At 46.5% G+C, this 17,369-nt stretch overlaps 1 protein-coding gene across 2 annotated transcripts in view; it reads right to left on the reverse strand.

Annotated features, from left to right (window-relative positions):
- Positions 1–14,995, reverse strand: part of plppr5b (phospholipid phosphatase related 5b) — a 132,830-nt gene extending 117,835 nt beyond the window's left edge. Inside the window, exon 1 of one of the 2 annotated variants that reach the window (XM_085467430.1) lies at positions 14,102–14,995. In XM_085467430.1, the coding sequence (XP_085323556.1) occupies positions 14,102–14,305 (204 nt within the window). In that variant the 5' untranslated portion in view covers positions 14,306–14,995. The remainder of the gene's footprint in view (positions 1–14,101) is intronic. The other variant, XM_085467429.1, reaches the window with a different exon arrangement.
- Positions 14,996–17,369: the final 2,374 nt, after the last annotated feature.

Here is a 17,369-nt window from a genome sequence, read left to right on the forward strand (position 1 = left end):
GCTCCTTTGATAAGCTCCATCACCTAGTGGGGGTGGGGGGGTCATAGTTTGGTCCCGCCTTCACTGTTGTGATTGGTGTGGGGGTAGGGACAGGCTTAGGGCGTCGGGGGGTTCCCCGGAGGCATCTTCCTTGGGGGGCTCAACCCGGGGTAGCGGTCATGTCCGGTTAGGGGCTCTGTTGGCTCTCAGGTGACTGTTTCCTCGCGGCTGCGTGCAGCGGGGCTAGGGGAGGGTCTGTGCTGACGGACGTGGGTTACTGACCTGGTAGCCTGGCTGCCCCTGGGTGGGTCCGGGATGGGCGTGAGGTTCTGGGGGCGCTCCGTCTCTGGGCTGGGACCCGGACCGGGCCTCGGGGGCTTGGGTCCTGGTTGGTGTGTTGCCGGGGTTGTGGGCGGGTGGGTGCATGGGGGCCCAGCCCTGGAGCAGGGTGCCGCCGGTGCGTCGAGCCACCTGGGGGGCTCTTCAACTGGTGGGGGAGGTTGTCACATCTTGCAGGAGCTTTCCTCTCCTCAGGAGCTCCCTCTGCAGGAGGGGGAGATACAGGAGAGGTGGAGGAAGATCTCAGCCTGGGTGTTTATTGTCTTATGTAGTCTGGAAGATGAGTGGATGGTGGGGTGGGTGCAGTTTTCTCTGTGGTGGGGTTGGGTGGACTGTCCCGGGCTCTCTGGGGCCGGGCGGCGCTGCTGCACTGGGCCCGGTCTGGATGGGCCTGGGCCCCCTTTCCCTGGCGGGTCGCGGAGTATGGGGGTGCCTACTGGGGTCAGCGGGGGAGCTGGCCCCAGGGAGGGGTCACTTGTCCCTCCCTTCCTTCCCTCCCCATCTCCAGCTGCCTCCCTCTTCCCGCTCCACCACAACCACCCACACATGCAGGGCCTTGGAGTAGGGGTATGTCACCAGGGTGCAGAGGAGGCTACCCCCCCCCCCCCCCCCCTCTGTCCCCTTCTGGCTGCCTCTGCCTCAATTTTATCCCACAACTTAGACATTCACATTACTCACACTCTCATTACACATACATATAGGATCTTGGGGGTGGGCACGATACACGGAGTCCAAAGTACCATCAGGGTGTACACCCCACCCCTGGCATCGTTGCCCACCTCTCAATTTTAAATACACGTAGACATTGAGGGCTAGCAGGAGGGACCATGCGCTTACCTGCTGCTCTCTGGCAGGTAGCTCCAAGCCCTCCTGGGTTTTAAATGCACCTTAGAACACACATGCATCAACATTACAATGAGCGGGTGGAGGGAGGTTTGGAGTCTTCTCTCACCCCCATTCTCTGCGACCTGCTGGAGCAGGGGGGCTAGGACTAGGAGGAGGAGTTGGCCGTCCGACTGCGGTCTGGAGTGTGGAGCCTTCCTGCTGCTGCGGAGTCGGGGCGGTCTGCCTCCCCCCACCGCAGGGAAAAGGGAAACACCACCTGGGTCTGGGTGCAGTTCCCCCCTCCAGGGGCGGGGGCACCTAGACCCGGTTTGTAGAGTACGCTTGGGGAGTGTGATCGTGTGTACAACGTCTCTTTATGTCTGTCTCCACGTTGGTTGAGTGTGGAGTAAGTGCATATGAGAGCATGAGGGTGGGAATGGATGTTTGTATCTGTGTGTGCCTGTATGTCTGTGTCTATATGTCAGGTTGGGTGTCAGGCGCCACCTCTCTGGGGACATCTCAGGCCCTCCAAGGTTTGGAGGCCTATCTCCCCCTACCACCACTTCCCCTGCCAGTGGCGGACCCCCTCAGACATCGGTGCGTTGGTGGTTCTTTGTGTCCGGGGATGGGCGTCCAGGTACACACCGGCTCACTCCTTGGCGGCCGCTTATCGGGGCCTGGAGCCTGGGGCTCGCTCGGGCCACTTCGGAGGTGGGGTGCCCCCGGCCTCTCGGCCTGGGGCTCGGTCACTCAGGCACAGCTGGCTGCCGGCGGAGCTCACGGGCGCGTCACTGCAACTCCCCCTGGCTTCTGCTCCGCGGCTGCTGAGTGAGCCCTCATCCGGGACTCTCCTCAGCTCTTTCCAGGACAGTGGCGCAGCTGCCCCTCTGTTGGTCTTCCTTGGTCTCTTGTGTTCTGGGGGCCTCTGGATGTCTGGAGTTTTGATCTCCTCCACACCTGCTTCACGCCCTGGAGGACGGGGCTGTGGCCCCCCCACACCCTCTAGCAGATTATTACATGAAGGAACCTTTTAAAAAACAAAAAACAAGCACGTCCATGCTCACAGGTGTACACACGGGTGATCACACCCACAAACTACACCCTTTTTGGCTCCTACCTCAAAGCACACTGTGTTCTGTTGATCTTATGTGCTGCACAATAATGTTTAACATTTAGTATTTACTGTCATATTCCCATATATCATTGTGATGTTGTTTATTCTATTACTCTTGTTCTCTTCTGCTTGCTTTCTTTTTTCTTTCTCAGCAGGTGACCCAGGTGATTGATATATGCATTTTTTTTCTCTGCCCGTTCTGTTGGTTTTTGTCTTTTGCCCTTCTCCCCCGTCCCTCTTCTCAGCTGTTTCTCTTTCCCTCTTTCTTTCTCCCCTTCTTTCCCCCAGTCAAGTCTGTCCCGTATTCAGTAAGTGAAAATAAAATAAACAATAAAAGGTGAATCAAATGGACCATTACGGCAAGGCTGGGATGGTCAGTTTGGTAAAGTAAATCCGTTGGGCATCTTTCTTTGCCTTTAGACAACAATTCTGATGGCAAAAGAGCCAAACGGGACAGGCCAAAAAAAAAACAAAAAAAAAACTTGCCCCCCCAACTCACTCCCCCCTCACACTTTCTGAGGGTCCTGAAGCAGAGGCTACTGGTGGCGTTCTACAGAATAACCATTGAGAGTGTACTCACATACTGCATCATAGCCTTGCAGGAAGTTCAGCTAGCCAAAAAAAACAAAACAATTAGCTGCCCCCTGCCCCACCTGGAGGAGATCGCCACCTCTTGCTGCCTTAGATGGGTCAAAGTCACCCTTTCAGTTTATTGAATCACAAAGATTAAAGACAACACTGGATATCGTGTTAGGTGGGGTGTATGGTCCAGCACTGCTGGTGCGTTCATTGTGTGCTCCAGTCCAGGGATGGCCATTCTGCTTTAGTACAAGTGAAGAGAACTGAAGTGAAACCAAGTGTTAAAAACAACGACTGCAGCCGCTGTCTGTGCTTTTCATGCTGTCATTTCTGATCTCTCACGTTTCTTGCTTCTCTGTCTCTCCTCTTTTTGACAAGCTCAAACATCTTGTTTTGTTTATTATTTCCTACTCTTCTTAGCAAAGACAGATCAATAGATCAGCTGTCAGGTTATCGTTTCACTTTACATAGTAGCTGAGAATTTAGTGATTCCGATTCCATTATTCGATTCCTTATCAATTCTCTTATTGATTCTCATTGTGTTCTAACTAGCTCCAGTCTGAGAGCTACCAGCATCACTAAGACATTACATTTGTGCAAATTAACTACATGTTTATACACGTTGGAGGGATTTCCTCTCTTTGTTGTGATCAGTGTTGGGTCATTATTCAAAAAAAGTAATCTATTACACATATTACACAGAACACTTTTATTAAAAGTAATACAGTACATTACTTAATTACTGTGTTTGGCCTGTTTGCATCCATTCTTTGCATTGCTGCAATCTAGGGGCTGCGGGAAGGATAATGTTTCTGGAATCTGGATGGTGCCAGCTGAAGCTGCAGAGGCTTCAAAATCCTGAAATCACTTCATGAAGTAATGGTAGTGACGCCCATCTTTTTTATGCTGTGTTTTTAAAGAGGGGTGCATATCCAAGTGTGTGCATGATGGATCAGGGAGTACAGAAAAGCATCACGTGTATATACTCACCAGTCTACTGCAAACCACTAAATCTCATCTGATTTGAACCAGAATTATACAAATAAGCATGTTATTTCCAAACTGGTAGCTTTGCAAAATGTAACATTTATTGTAACATCATCTGCTGTCCTTGTCCAATCCAAAAAATTAGACAAGCAATTGGTACATCAACAGCAGATTCAGAATATGTACTGTGTCCACCAAAAAACTGTTCAAACACCATGAAACAGTTTCATCCTATTAACAGCAAAGACCTGGAGGACATCTTAGGTCAACTGAACTCCTCCTCCTGCTGTTTAGATGTCCTGCCAACAAGTTCTTTCAAAAAGGTCTCAAAGACTTTAGAGTCAGACCTGTTACAGATCGTCAACTTTTCTTTAATGTCAGGTGTGTTTCCAGAACCACTAAAAACTGCTGTAATAAAACCTATACTGAAAAAGGACAATCTTGACAAGACACAAATGAACAACTACAGGCCGATCTCAAATCTCCCATTTTTAAGTAAGATCATTGAAAAAGCAGTTTCTCAACAGGTCAGTTACTTCTTAACACAGAATAACTGCTATGATGTCTTCCAGTCAGAACCACAGCACTGAAACTGCTCTGACCAAAGTGTTTAATGACATATGTCTGAATACAGACAGTGGAAAAATGTCAGTCTTAGTTTTACTGGATCTCAGTGCAGCATTTGATACAGTTGACCACAACATATTACTCAAACGACTGGAGAACTGGGCAGGTCTTTCAGGAACTGTACTAAACTGGTTCAAAACATACTTAGAAAACAATAGGTAACTTCACATCTGAGCAGACAAGTATCACATGTGGAGTTCCCCAAGGTTCCATCTTGGGACCCCCTCTGTTTAACATCTACATGCTCCCACTGGCACAGATTATAAAGAACAACAAAATAAACTATCATAGCTATGCAGATGACACACAAATATATATCACAATGTCACCAGGAGACCGAGGCCCTGTACAGGCTCTTGGTAAATGCATTGAAGAAAATTAATGACTGGCTGTGCCACAATTTTCTCCAGCTAAACAAAAACAAACTGAGGTAATAGTCTTTGGCGCCAAAGAAAAACGATTACAGGTCACCAGAGAACTTCAATCTATACATCTAAAAACCACAAACCAGGCGAGAAATTTGGGTGTAGTGATGGATGCAGACCTAAACTTAGAAAAACACATTAAGACAATAACAAAGTCAGCTTACTATCACCTCAAGAATATTTCAAGGATAAAAGATCTGATGTCTCAACAGGACCTGGAAAAACTAGTCCATGCATTCATCTTTAGTAGGCTTGATTACTGTAACAGCATCTTTACAGGTCTACCTAAAAAATCAGTCAGACAACTACAGCTCATTCAGAACTCTGCTGCTCGAGTCCTCACTAAGACCAAAAAAGTGGACCACATCAGTCCAGCTCTGAGGTCTTTACACTGGCTGCCTGTCCATCAGAGGATAGACTTTAAAGTTCTGATGCTGGTCTATAAAGCTCTGAATGGTTTAGGACCAAAATACATCAGTGACCTCCTGACCCAGTATGAACCTTCCAGATCCCTCAGGTCATCTGGATCCAGTCTTTTATCAGTTCCCAGAGTCAGAACCAGACACGGAGAAGCTGCATTCAGCTTTTATGCTACTTATATCTGGAACAAACTCCCAGAAAGCCTCAGATCAGCTGAAACACTAAGTTTATTTAAACCCAGGTTGAAGACTCACCTATTCTCAGCTGCATTTGAATAAAGCACCAAATCCACACTTTTAAGCTTAAATTTCAAAACTTACATTTAACTACTGATTTTATCTATTGTTCTGATTTTATCTGTTTTGATTTTATATACTGTTTTGTTTGTTTGTTAATTAGTTTGTTTGTTTGCTTGTTTTAATCAATTTTAAATCATGCTTTTTATTTGTTTTTATTTCTAATGTCTCTGTAAAGCACTTTGAATCACCTTGTTGTTGAATTGTGCTATACAAATAAACTTGCCTTGCCTTGTCTTCTTTCTGTTCCCCTGGCCAGAAATTCCTTTTGTGTTACTCTCTTCTGGAGAAGTAACACAAAAGGAAATGTCATAATAAACAACCTGAGCTGTTGCAAATACCATGTGATCTGTCAAAGAGGCTTTTCTTTTTTTCTTCTGATGCCTGACACAATCAACAGGTTCCAGTCTGTTTGACTGTTTTTCCTCTGGTGCATTTTGAGAGGAAGCATCTTCATCCACACAAGTTTAACATTACACAAATCTGCTTGTCCTTATGTACTGTGAACCCATTAATAGTATTTATCTGCATCAAGTAGAGGAAAATCAATTAGTTGAATGCCTTCATATAGAAAAACATTACCGGTTTCCTTCCTCTGAGTGAAAACTACACTTATGCAATACGTTTCTGAAAAGATTTTTTCTTGTTAGAGACACCAAACAGAATGAAATTCATAAATAAATAAAGATGGTTTACAGATGGCTCCTTCTAGTGGCAGCCTGCTGTAGCAGTTCTCTGTCTTTGTAACGTTCTTTAGTGTCTTTGATGTTTCTGTTGCTTTTTTTTCCTTTTCTTTTTCATCTCCATCACCCAGACTGGCCTGCACATTACATCCACGTAAATGAGAAGAGAGCTAGACAGGCTCAGAGAGGGGAAAGCAGCAGGACCCGACGACGGCCTGTGCTAGCCAGCTGTGTGGAGCACTCCTACGCCTATACAACCTGAGCCTGCACCTCCAGAGAGAGAACACATGCCTGGTCCCAGTGTTAAGAAGAATGAGAAGTGGGCTACTGGAACAAGATGGAGATGCATAAGTGGGCAAGAGATGAAAACAGGGCGTTGTTGGAATGCTACTCACAAGTAACCCCAGGGGAAGGGGTTACATGAATAGGATGTGGGACCTATGGAGTCTTTGATACCTCCATCCAGACATTCAGAAGAAGGAACTGCTCTCACAGCTAGAGACTGGCGAGTTGCAACACAAATGCTACAGCAAGGGGGAGCCAGGACGACAGGTTAGGGGGAGATATCATCACCCCCACCTGAGATTGGGTACCAAGCCCCAAGTGCGATGGAAGAAGGGTCGTTGAGTATGAGAAAAACTGACCTGAAAAACAGAATCATGATGAAGCTTGAAACCTGCACCCTCCATTACCAAGATTACATGAAGTACCCTCTGAAGATCTAGTAGAGGATGTGAATGAAACACTACAGACAATACCTACTGCGACCATTACTGAGACTAATCAGCTGATCTACCCTACGGCAGCCGTGGTCAGTGAGATGCTTGGCTACAAGATGAACAAACAGCCACGAAGAGGAGTATCCTCCATGGAGAAGGAGACTAGAGGCTAAGATCAAGGCAGCAGGAAGGAGTCTAGACAACCATCGGAGCTGCAGAAAGGTGCAACAAAGACGGTGCCTAAGAAGTACAGGAACCTGTCCATACCTGAAGCCTTGGAAACTGTCAAACAAAAACTCACAGCTTTGGCCACCTCCAAGGGCAACTGGCAGCACAAATGAACCAGCTGCTACTTGACGAGAGACACCCAGAATGGCTAACTGAAGGCCGGACAGTCCTGATCCTCAAGGACCCGTAGAAGGGACCCGTCCCCTCCAATTACCTACTACCGACCAATAACCTGCCTCAGCACCACTTGGAAGCTCCTGTCAGGCATCATAGCAGCTAAGATGAACAGGCACATGAGTCAATACATGAGTGGGGCACAGAAAGGGATTGGTAGGAATACCAGAGAAGTAAAACACCAGCTATATATATTTGTGTTGTACCTCGTCAATCTCTAGCTGTGAGAGCAGTCCCTTCTTTCGAATGTTGGAACACTGAGCTACTAGTTGTTTCGCCGTCATTGTGGATGTTGGGTATCGAAGAATCCATAGGTCCCTCATCCTATTCATGTAGCCCCTTCCGCCGGGGTTACTTGCGTAGTAGCATTCCAACAACGCCCTGTTTTCGTCTCTTGCCCACCGATGCCTTCTTGTTCCAGTAGCCCACTTTTCGTCAGGGTGCCCTGGTTCCTCAACACCTGACGCGGACCTTGTTGATCCGGGCGACGTCCGAGCCGGCATGCCTTCATATTTATCTGTCTCGCTCATGTCTTAGGACCCTTACTGGATACAGACGCCCCAGGCAGGAATCGAACTGGAAGAGCATATGGGAGAAGGATGCAACCCATAACGGCAATGCTCAGTGGCTAGAGGATCTGAGGGCAGACCACAGCGACCTCCCTGAACAGGGTCCAGTAACCATCACAGTGGCAGATATCCAAGAAAGGGTCTCCAGTATGAAGAGTTGGACAGCACCAGGGCCCGACATGGTTCACGCCTACTGGCTGAAGAAGCTGACTGCACTCCACGAGCGTCTGGCAGCACAAATGAACCAGCTGCTAGTTAACGAGAGACACCCGGAATGGCTAACTGAAGGCCGGACGGTCCTGATCCCCAAGGACCCCAAGAAGGGACCGGTCCCCTCCAACTACCGACCAATAACCTGCCTCAGTACTACATGGAAGCTCCTGTCAGGCATCATATCGGCTAAGATGAACAGGCACATGGGTCAATACATGAGCGGGACACAGAAAGGAATTGGCAAGAATACCAGAGGCGCAAAACACCAGCTACTGGTAGACAGAACAATCAGCCGAGACTGCAAGACCAGACTGACCAACCTGTGCACTGCCTGGATTGATTACAAGAAGGCCTATGACTCAATGCCCCACAGCTGGATACTGGAATGCCTAGAATTGTACAAGATCAATGGGACCCTAAGAGCCTTCATCAGGAACTCAATGGGGATGTGCCGTACAACACTAGAGGCCAACTCCAAGCCCATAGCACAAGTCACCATCAAGTGCGCGATCTACCAAGGAGATGCTCTGTCCCCACTGCTGTTCTGCATAGGCCTGAACCCCCTCAGTGAGATCATTAACAAGACTGGCTACGGATACCGACTACGGAACGGAGCAGTTGTCAGCCACCTCCTGTACATGGATGACATCAAGCTGTATGCCAAGAGTGAATGAGACATCGATTCACTGATCCACACTACCAGGCTATACAGCAATGACATTGGAATGTCGTTCGGACTGGAGAAGTGTAGCCGGATGGTAACAAAGAGAGGGAAGGTAGTCAGAACTGAGGGGATTGAACTACCAGAAGGCAACATTGCAGACATAGAGGACAGTTACAAGTACTTGGGGATCCCACAGGCAAATGGGAACCATGAAGAGGCCGCTAGAAAAGCTGCAACCACCAAGTACCTGCAGAGGGTCAGGCAAGTCCTGAGGAGTCAGCTGAATGGTAAGAACAAGATCCGGGCCATCAACACGTACGCCCTGCCCGTGATCAGGTACCCTGCTGGGGTAATAGGCTGGCCAAAGGAGAAGATAGAAGCCACTGACATAAAGACAAGAAAGCTCCTTACCATGCATGGAGGGTTTCACCCCAAGTCCAGCACCCTGAGGCTGTACGCTAAGCGGAAGGAAGGGGGCCGGGGACTGGTGAGTGTCAGCACCACAGTCCAGGATGAGACAACGAACATCCAAGAATACATTGGGAAGATGGCCCCAACTGACCGAGTGCTCAGTGAATACCTCAGGCAGCAGAAACCCAAGAAAGAGGAGGGAGACGAGGAACCATCATGGAAGGACAGGCCCCTGCACGGTATGTACCACCGGCAGATAGAGGAGGTGGCTGATATCCAGAAATCCTACCAGTGGCTGGACAAAGCTGGACTGAAAGACAGCATGGAGGCACTAATCATGGCAGCACAAGAACAAGCTCTGAGCACAAGATCCATAGAGGCTGGGGTCTATCACACCAGGCAAGACCCCAGGTGCAGGCTGTGTAAAGATGCCCCAGAGACAATCCAGCACATAACAGCAGGGTGCAAGATGCTAGCAGGCAAGGCATACATGGAACGCCATAACCAAGTGGCCGGCAAGTGGCCAAGGGTGGTGGAGAATGACCGAGCTAAGATCCTGTGGGACTTCCAGATACAGACGGACAAAATGGTGGTGGCTAACCAACCGGACATAGTGGTGGTAGACAAACAGAAGAAGACGGCAGTAGTGATCGATGTAGCGGTTCCGAATGACAGCAATATCAGGAAGAAGGAACACGAGAAGCTGGAGAAATACCAAGGGCTCAGAGAAGAGCTCGAGAGGATGTGGAGGGTGAAGGTAACGGTGGTCCCCGTGGTAATCGGAGCACTAGGTGTGGTGACTCCCAAGCTAGGCGAGTGGCTCCAGCAGATCCCGGGAATAACATCGGAGATCTCTGTCCAGAAGAGCGCAGTCCTGGGAACAGCTAAGATACTGCGCAGGACCCTCAAGCTCCCAGGCCTCTGGTAGAGGACCCGAGCTTGAAGGATAAACCGCCCACAGGGGCGTGCTGGGTGTTTTTTTAAACCTGATGCTAGAGTCCCACACACCAGGACAAATCCCTATCCATACAGTGGGGCAAAAAAGTATTTAGTCAGCCACCGATTGTGCAAGTTCTCCCACTTAAAATGATGACAGAGGTCAGTAATTTGCACCAGAGGTACACTTCAACTGTGAGAGACAGAATGTGAAAAAAAAATCCATGAATCCACATGGTAGGATTTGTAAAGAATTTATTCGTAAATTAGGGTGGAAAATAAGTATTTGGTCACCTCAAACAAGGAAAATCTCTGGCTCTCACAGACCTGTAACGTCTTCTGTAAGAAGCTTTTCTGTCCCCCACTCGTTACCTGTATGAATGGCACCTGTTTGAACTCATCATCTGTATAAAAGACACCTGTCCACAGCCTCAAACAGTCAGACTCCAAACCCCGCCATGGCCAAGACCAAAGACCTTTCGAAGGACACCAGGAAAAGTATTGTAGACCTGCACCAGACTGGGAAGAGTGAATCTACAATAGGCAAGCAGCTTGGTGTGAAAAAATCAACTGTGGGAGCAATCATCAGAAAATGGAAGACATACAAGACCACTGATAATCTCCCTCGATCTGGGGCTCCACGCAAGATCTCATCCCGTGGGGTCAAAATGATCATGAGAACGGTGAGCAAAGATCCCAGAACCACACGGGGGGACCTGGTGAATGACCTGCAGAGAGCTGGGACCAAAGTAACAAAGGTCACCATCAGTAACACACTACAACGGCAGGGAATCAAATCCCGCAGTGCCAGACGTGTTCCGCTGCTGAAGCCAGTGCATGTCCAGGCCCGTCTGAAGTTTGCCAGAGAGCACATGGATGATACAGCAGAGGATTGGGAGAATGTCATGTGGTCAGATGAAACCAAAGTAGAACTTTTTGGTATAAACTCAACTCGTCGTGTTTGGAGGAAGAAGAATACTGAGTTGCATCCCAAGAACACCATACCTACTGTGAAGCATGGGGGTGGAAACATCATGCTATGGGGCTGTTTTTCTGCCAAGGGGACAGGACGACTGATCCGTGTTAAGGACAGAATGAATGGGGCCATGTATCGTGAGATTTTGAGCCAAAACCTCCTTCCATCAGTGAGAACTTTGAAGATGAAACGAGGCTGGGTCTTCCAACATGACAATGATCCAAAACACACCGCCCGGGCAACAAAGGAGTGGCTCCGTAAGAAGCATTTGAAAGTCCTGGAGTGGCCTAGCCAGTCTCCAGACCTCAACCCCATAGAAAATCTGTGGCGGGAGTTGAAAGTCCGTGTTGCTCGGCGACAGCCCCAAAACATCACTGCTCTCGAGAAGATCTGCATGGAGGAATGGGCCAAAATACCAGCTACTGTGTGTGCAAACCTGGTAAAGACCTATAGTAAACGTTTGACCTCTGTTATTGCCAACAAAGGTTATGTTACAAAGTATTGAGTTGTATTTTTGTTATTGACCAAATACTTATTTTCCACCCTGATTTACGAATAAATTCTTTACAAATCCTACCATGTGGATTCATGGATTTTTTTTTCACATTCTGTCTCTCACAGTTGAAGTGTACCTCTGGTGCAAATTACTGACCTCTGTCATCATTTTAGGTGGGGGAACTTGCACAATCGGTGGCTGACTAAATACTTTTTTGCCCCACTGTATACACACACATTTTATAGCAGAAAATCACAGACTCCTTTTAAACATTTTGTGTGTGTGTGTGTGTGTGTGTGTGTCTGTGTGTGTGTGTGTGTGTGTGTGTGTGTGCGTCTGTGTGTGTGTGTGTGTGTGCGTGTGTGCGTGTGTGTGTGTGTGTCTGTGTGTGCGTGTGTGTGTGTCTGTGTGTGTGTGTGTGTGTGTGTGTGTGTGTGTGTGCGTCTGTGTGTGCGTGTGTGTGTGTCTGTGTGTGTGTGTGTGTGTGTGTGTGTGCGTCTGTGTGTGTGTGTGTGTGTGCGTGTGTGTGTGTGTGTGTGTCTGTGTGTGTGTGTGTGTGTGTGTGTGTGTGTGTGTGTCTGTGTGTGCGTGTGTGTGTGTCTGTGTGTGTGTGTGTGTGTGTGTGTGTGTGTGTGTGTGCGTCTGTGTGTGTGTGTGTGTGTGCGTGTGTGCGTGTGTGTGTGTGTGTCTGTGTGTGCGTGTGTGTGTGTGTGTGTCTGTGTGTGCGTGTGTGTGTGTGTGTGTGTGTGTGTGTGTGTGTGTGCGCGTGCGTGTGTGCGTGTGTGTGTGTGTGTAGGCTAGCAGCTGAAGCAGAGTTCGGGGCTTGCAGACAGTCCTGCGTGTATCGAGCTATGTAAGCTCAGCCTGCACTGTCAGCGACTGCAGCAGTAATAACTGCACTTAACATTCAAGCTGCACTGCACTGCTCAGGCTTGCATTTGAACTTCAGTGCACAGTCGGCTTGTAATTGGAAAAGCTGATGAGAGAGCCGTTGGACATTAGCCAGGAAGCACGGTAGAGTGTACTGTGAGTCAGATACTAAGGAAAGGTTAAGATCAAACAGGAAGCTGCAGGAGCTGCATCTGAGACGTGAGAGCATCAAAGAGTGAAGTATGTATCATCTCCTTCTCTCCCAGATGATTCCCAGGTTTAATAAACCCGCAAAATTGTCACCTTTTAACTTTCTGACTGAGTTCTGACAGGGATAATCATCTATGATGTTGTTATATACTGTATCTCAGTGAACATCAAGCAGATTAGTCTTAAAGCTACACCAGTCTGTAATTCAAAGACAGATAAAATGACTGTGTAAACTATAAATAAATAATAATAAATGCAATTTCATTTATATAGCACCTTTCTACACAGAATCACAAAGTTCTGCACATAAGATAACAAATAACTATTTATATTTACTATGTTATTCACAGGGTGAGCTTGTTTGTCTTTTTTTTTACCAACCTCAGTTCCAGCATCAGCGGTCAGTACACTACAGAGTTACAGTGTCAATCTAGCTGAGCATGCAGCAGCCAAAGAGGTACGCTAGCATAACGCTATAAGCTGATAAGAGTTCATCACACTGATGGTTGTGATGCGGGTAGAGAGGAACTGCAGCAACTGCTATATTTGAGTCTGTTGACTCCACAGGGATTTCTCACTTCAGCTTCTTTATTACGCTTTAGCTTTTGCTTATTTCAGACATCCCAGCAGACGTGGCTGAAACAGTCAAAAGTAGCAACGATAAGATAAAAAAATCGGCACCATAAACATCAAAGTCGGGTCCACACACAACACTGAGCGTTTGTCCTTGGTGTGAGTGTTATAACATTTCTAACCTTCATGATGTTCAATGTTTTGTTTGCTTTCTTTCTTCTAATTAATAACACCATTTAAATTTGTAAATAAATAAAATACCCACGCTGAGAAAAGGTGGCCCGATGGTCATTCATTCTATGATGAGATGTAATAAACATGAAAGAATCTTCAGTCTGGAGTGATGGAAAACAATGACTCAAATGCTGCATTTTATGATTTGGGGAACCGCTTCTTTCACATTTTGTGTTATAATTTGCACTAAAGATGAAGCTGTAGACGGTGCATGCTACATGGAAGCTGAAAACACCAAAAACTTGTTACATCTCGTTCTGTGAATACTACGAATACTGAATCAGACTGATCAGTGTGCGTTAGTGGGCAGATCTCATTAGTGTATATTCTAATAATCCTTGATTATCTTGAAAGTCCCATAAGCTAGAGTGACTTTCTAAAGGCTCTTATTCTGCTCCAGCCACAGAGAAACAAACGGCACTGATGCATTTCATCCTGCACTGCATGACTCCAGCGTACAGCTACAGCAGCACAGCAGCAGCCAGCCGTCGACAGTGTGACAGCACAATCAGTGTCAGTGAGGCTTGATGCGGCCAGGTCAGGTGTGCACTCACCAGCAGCGTGGGCAGCCCGGCCACCGCGGCGTACAGCAGCACGGGTGGGACGGCGCTGCTGTCCTCCGGCCCCAGGTACGGTTTGGTGTACGTGGTGTCGTAGCAGAAGAAGCCCTGCACGTGCACGGTGAAGGTGTCGGTGTATTCGAAGTAGTAGGCCAACATGACGGTCCCGGCCATGATCACCAGCTGGAAATACAGCATGATGCACACGGAGAGCGTGAGACATTTAATTAGAACACAGTCTCTCTCTCTCTTCTATTCAGCCCCCTCCTCCTCCGCAGCGGCGTCCACTTCCGCTGAGCGGCTCATGACGGCTCGGCTGTGCGCCAGAAGCCTCCGTGACTGCGTTCAGCACGTCCTCCACCCTCCGCTGCTGCCGCTGCACACTGACTGAGACAGAAGGGGAGGTGTGGGGGCGAGCGACGTGTGTGAGGGTGTGTCTGCGCGTAAGAGCTGAGAAGGCTTGGCTAAAAGCTTGACGTGATCCACGTGTGTGTGTGTGTGTGTGGGTGTGCGTATGTGTGTGCGTGTGTGTGTGGGTGTGTGTGTGTGTAAACCATATGTGTGCGTAAACCCGGACGTGTGTTTAGCAGCAGAGAAAGGATCAGCTGGAGAGAACGGAGAGACGGGATTATGCGCAGGGAGGGGCCATGGACGTCATATGAGTGCTCAGGGAAATGAGGAGATGAATAGAAGTGAATGAGAAGAAGGTGCATGATGCAGAGTCTCCATCTGGAGGGATGCAGATGCTCTCTGTGGCACATATGGCAGGTCACTTCCTGTTGGCGCTGCTGAAAGAAAGATTCAGAACTTTAGTGAAAGAGTGCAAATCACTGGCTTTATGAGTCACAGGAGGCGCCTTCTTCACAGGAGTCTGCTGTAGCAACATGTAACAGCACAGGTGTGTCAGTGTTTTATCTGTTTATAATTATATGATGAATAAAAAATGACATATAACACATGAATGCATTTTTGTTTTACAGAACTGTTCAGCTAAACTTTAAAATTCAACAGCTAACAAAAGGAGAAAACGGAGACTTATCAGCAACACCGTTCAGTAAGGGGGGAGTCGTGTAATTGTTATGATTATGTAGTGGCTTTAAAAAATAACTGTAATCAGCCAAGATTGTTATTTTTCTCAGACGCTCCTGGACAAAAGAGCTCATCTCCACTTTGAACGAGCCAAACTAAATATCTGTCATCTTTAAAAACCTGATGCAGAGCAGGAGAAAAACACCATCATGATGGAGGCAACAAACACTCGTGGATCATATAAGACTCACCATCGAGTGTTATATGTGATTTATAAAGTGTTAAAGCACTCTTGTCTGTGTGTGCTTTTGCTAATAGTAACTTTATTCTTTATTGTTAATCAAGGATATAATCAAATGTAATTTGAGTAGTAAAAATTTTTGGATTTTGAGGTGTGGACATGATCGATCACTGACCTTTATATTCATCTCTGGGAGTAAGAAGATCAGAACTGTGCAACCAACCTGTCAGTAGTTTTAAATGTTGTAATGGTTAAACACGATTATGATTCACATGTGGTTTTGCTGACAGTTTACTATACTTAGTGCCAATCAGAATATACTCAGGTAGATATAATTGTGTTTAAGTTGAGCAATGCAAAAATGTAATAACGATTCTAAAGACAGGCCTAACTGAAACTTGAGAGTTGTGATGCTGCGAGGCGATGCACAGGACACTCTGACCTCTGACTTTAGTAAAACGACGACTGCATTGAGTAAACTGTGATTAACTAACACAGAGTTTTAAAGAAAACGTATTGCTTTAACTGCTTTAAAAGGGATTGTGCTAAGATGACTGCTCTTGTGAGAATTTGCTAAAGACAAATCCAACTGAAGTAAAATAGCATAAAATTAAAAGCTGAACTTAAATACCTTAAATTAGCTGAACGTTCGGTGATGGAGAGGATAATGTGGTCTGGGTAGATATCAGCGTCTTTTAAGATCAGAGCATAAACTGGGAATTTCTGGAGACGTTCTGTGTCGTTCGCTTCGTCTTCTGGGAACGAGCAGTTCACAAGACGTCCACCATTGGAAATTCCAGCAGAGACATGAAGAAGGATCAAACTCCGCCCAAGTTTTAGAGTTCTTGGCTTTTTCTGCTCATTTTGCTGAGTTGAATGATTCATTGGGAAGGACCAAAGTACTACATTGTGCTCTACAAGGGCCTGATATCCACTTACGAGGACGTTATGCTGCCACTGCTCTATCAAAATTGACAGCAAATGTCCTCATATGTGGATCTCATTTTTCTCAGAAACAAAAATCAGGTAATGTTTTGTTTTTACATTCATCAGGCCCCAGTCAGCCCAAGTAGTGAAGAGAAATTAGAAAAGCATGCCATGAAAGAGTTCAGGTCTCAGGAGGTTCAGGAGGTTCAAGTCTCAGGAACACTACAACACTAAAGAGAACTAATATGATCCTCTATAACTAGACACAAATCCTAAAACAGGAAATTATACAGTGTTTAGAAAAAACTAATAAGCACAAGGAAACAAAACTTAATGAGACACTAAACTGCATAATTTTCAATAAAAAACTGGAAAAAATGGGGCGTCCTAAAACGTTTGGCAGTGTACATAAAATCAAACTGTAGCCATGCAGTCTGTATCTGCTGTGCTGTCTGTCTGTGTTTTGAGTGTTGTGTCTCTTAATGTGCATATTGATTGTATTGATTGTCAATGTTTTTCTTCTGCATGTGTTGTTTTTTATGTGTGGCCTCATAATAATGTAATAATAATAATACGCAGGTTTTTACCTTTATTGTTTCACAAAAGTTTAAAAAGGGAATGTCCACAGTTTGGATACACAATATTTGAAAACAATTTATCAGGAGCAAAGCAAAAGCCAAATGAAAAAATAGAAAACTTATTTCTGTGTAATATACTGGGAATCACTATGGAAAGTACCTGATTCAATGGTTTATAAGGAAGTGAATCACTGGCAGGATTTGTGGAGTGTTTTGATGATGAGCCACGACTACAGATGTGTCCAGCTGTTATATGCCGTGGCTACTTTGATGAGTGAAAAGTCTGAATACATTTTGGTCTATAAATTGATTCCTTGACTTCTTTTTAAACTCCAATTGCTAATCTGCACTATGCTAATCTAGTGTAAAGATTATGTTCAGTCAGGAATCCATCAGCATCCTTGAGCTGTAATGCAGGCTTTCTCATGTCCTGTCCTTCGCCTACACCTTGCCTTATCACAGGCTCTGTATCTGCCTTATCTTAGAC

The sequence above is a fragment of the Copadichromis virginalis genome, linkage group LG9 (assembly GCF_057382275.1).
Source record: "Copadichromis virginalis isolate Kocher_CV1m ecotype Utaka linkage group LG9, C_Virginalis_male_GT1.1, whole genome shotgun sequence".
Classification (NCBI taxonomy): Eukaryota; Metazoa; Chordata; class Actinopteri; order Cichliformes; family Cichlidae; genus Copadichromis; species Copadichromis virginalis.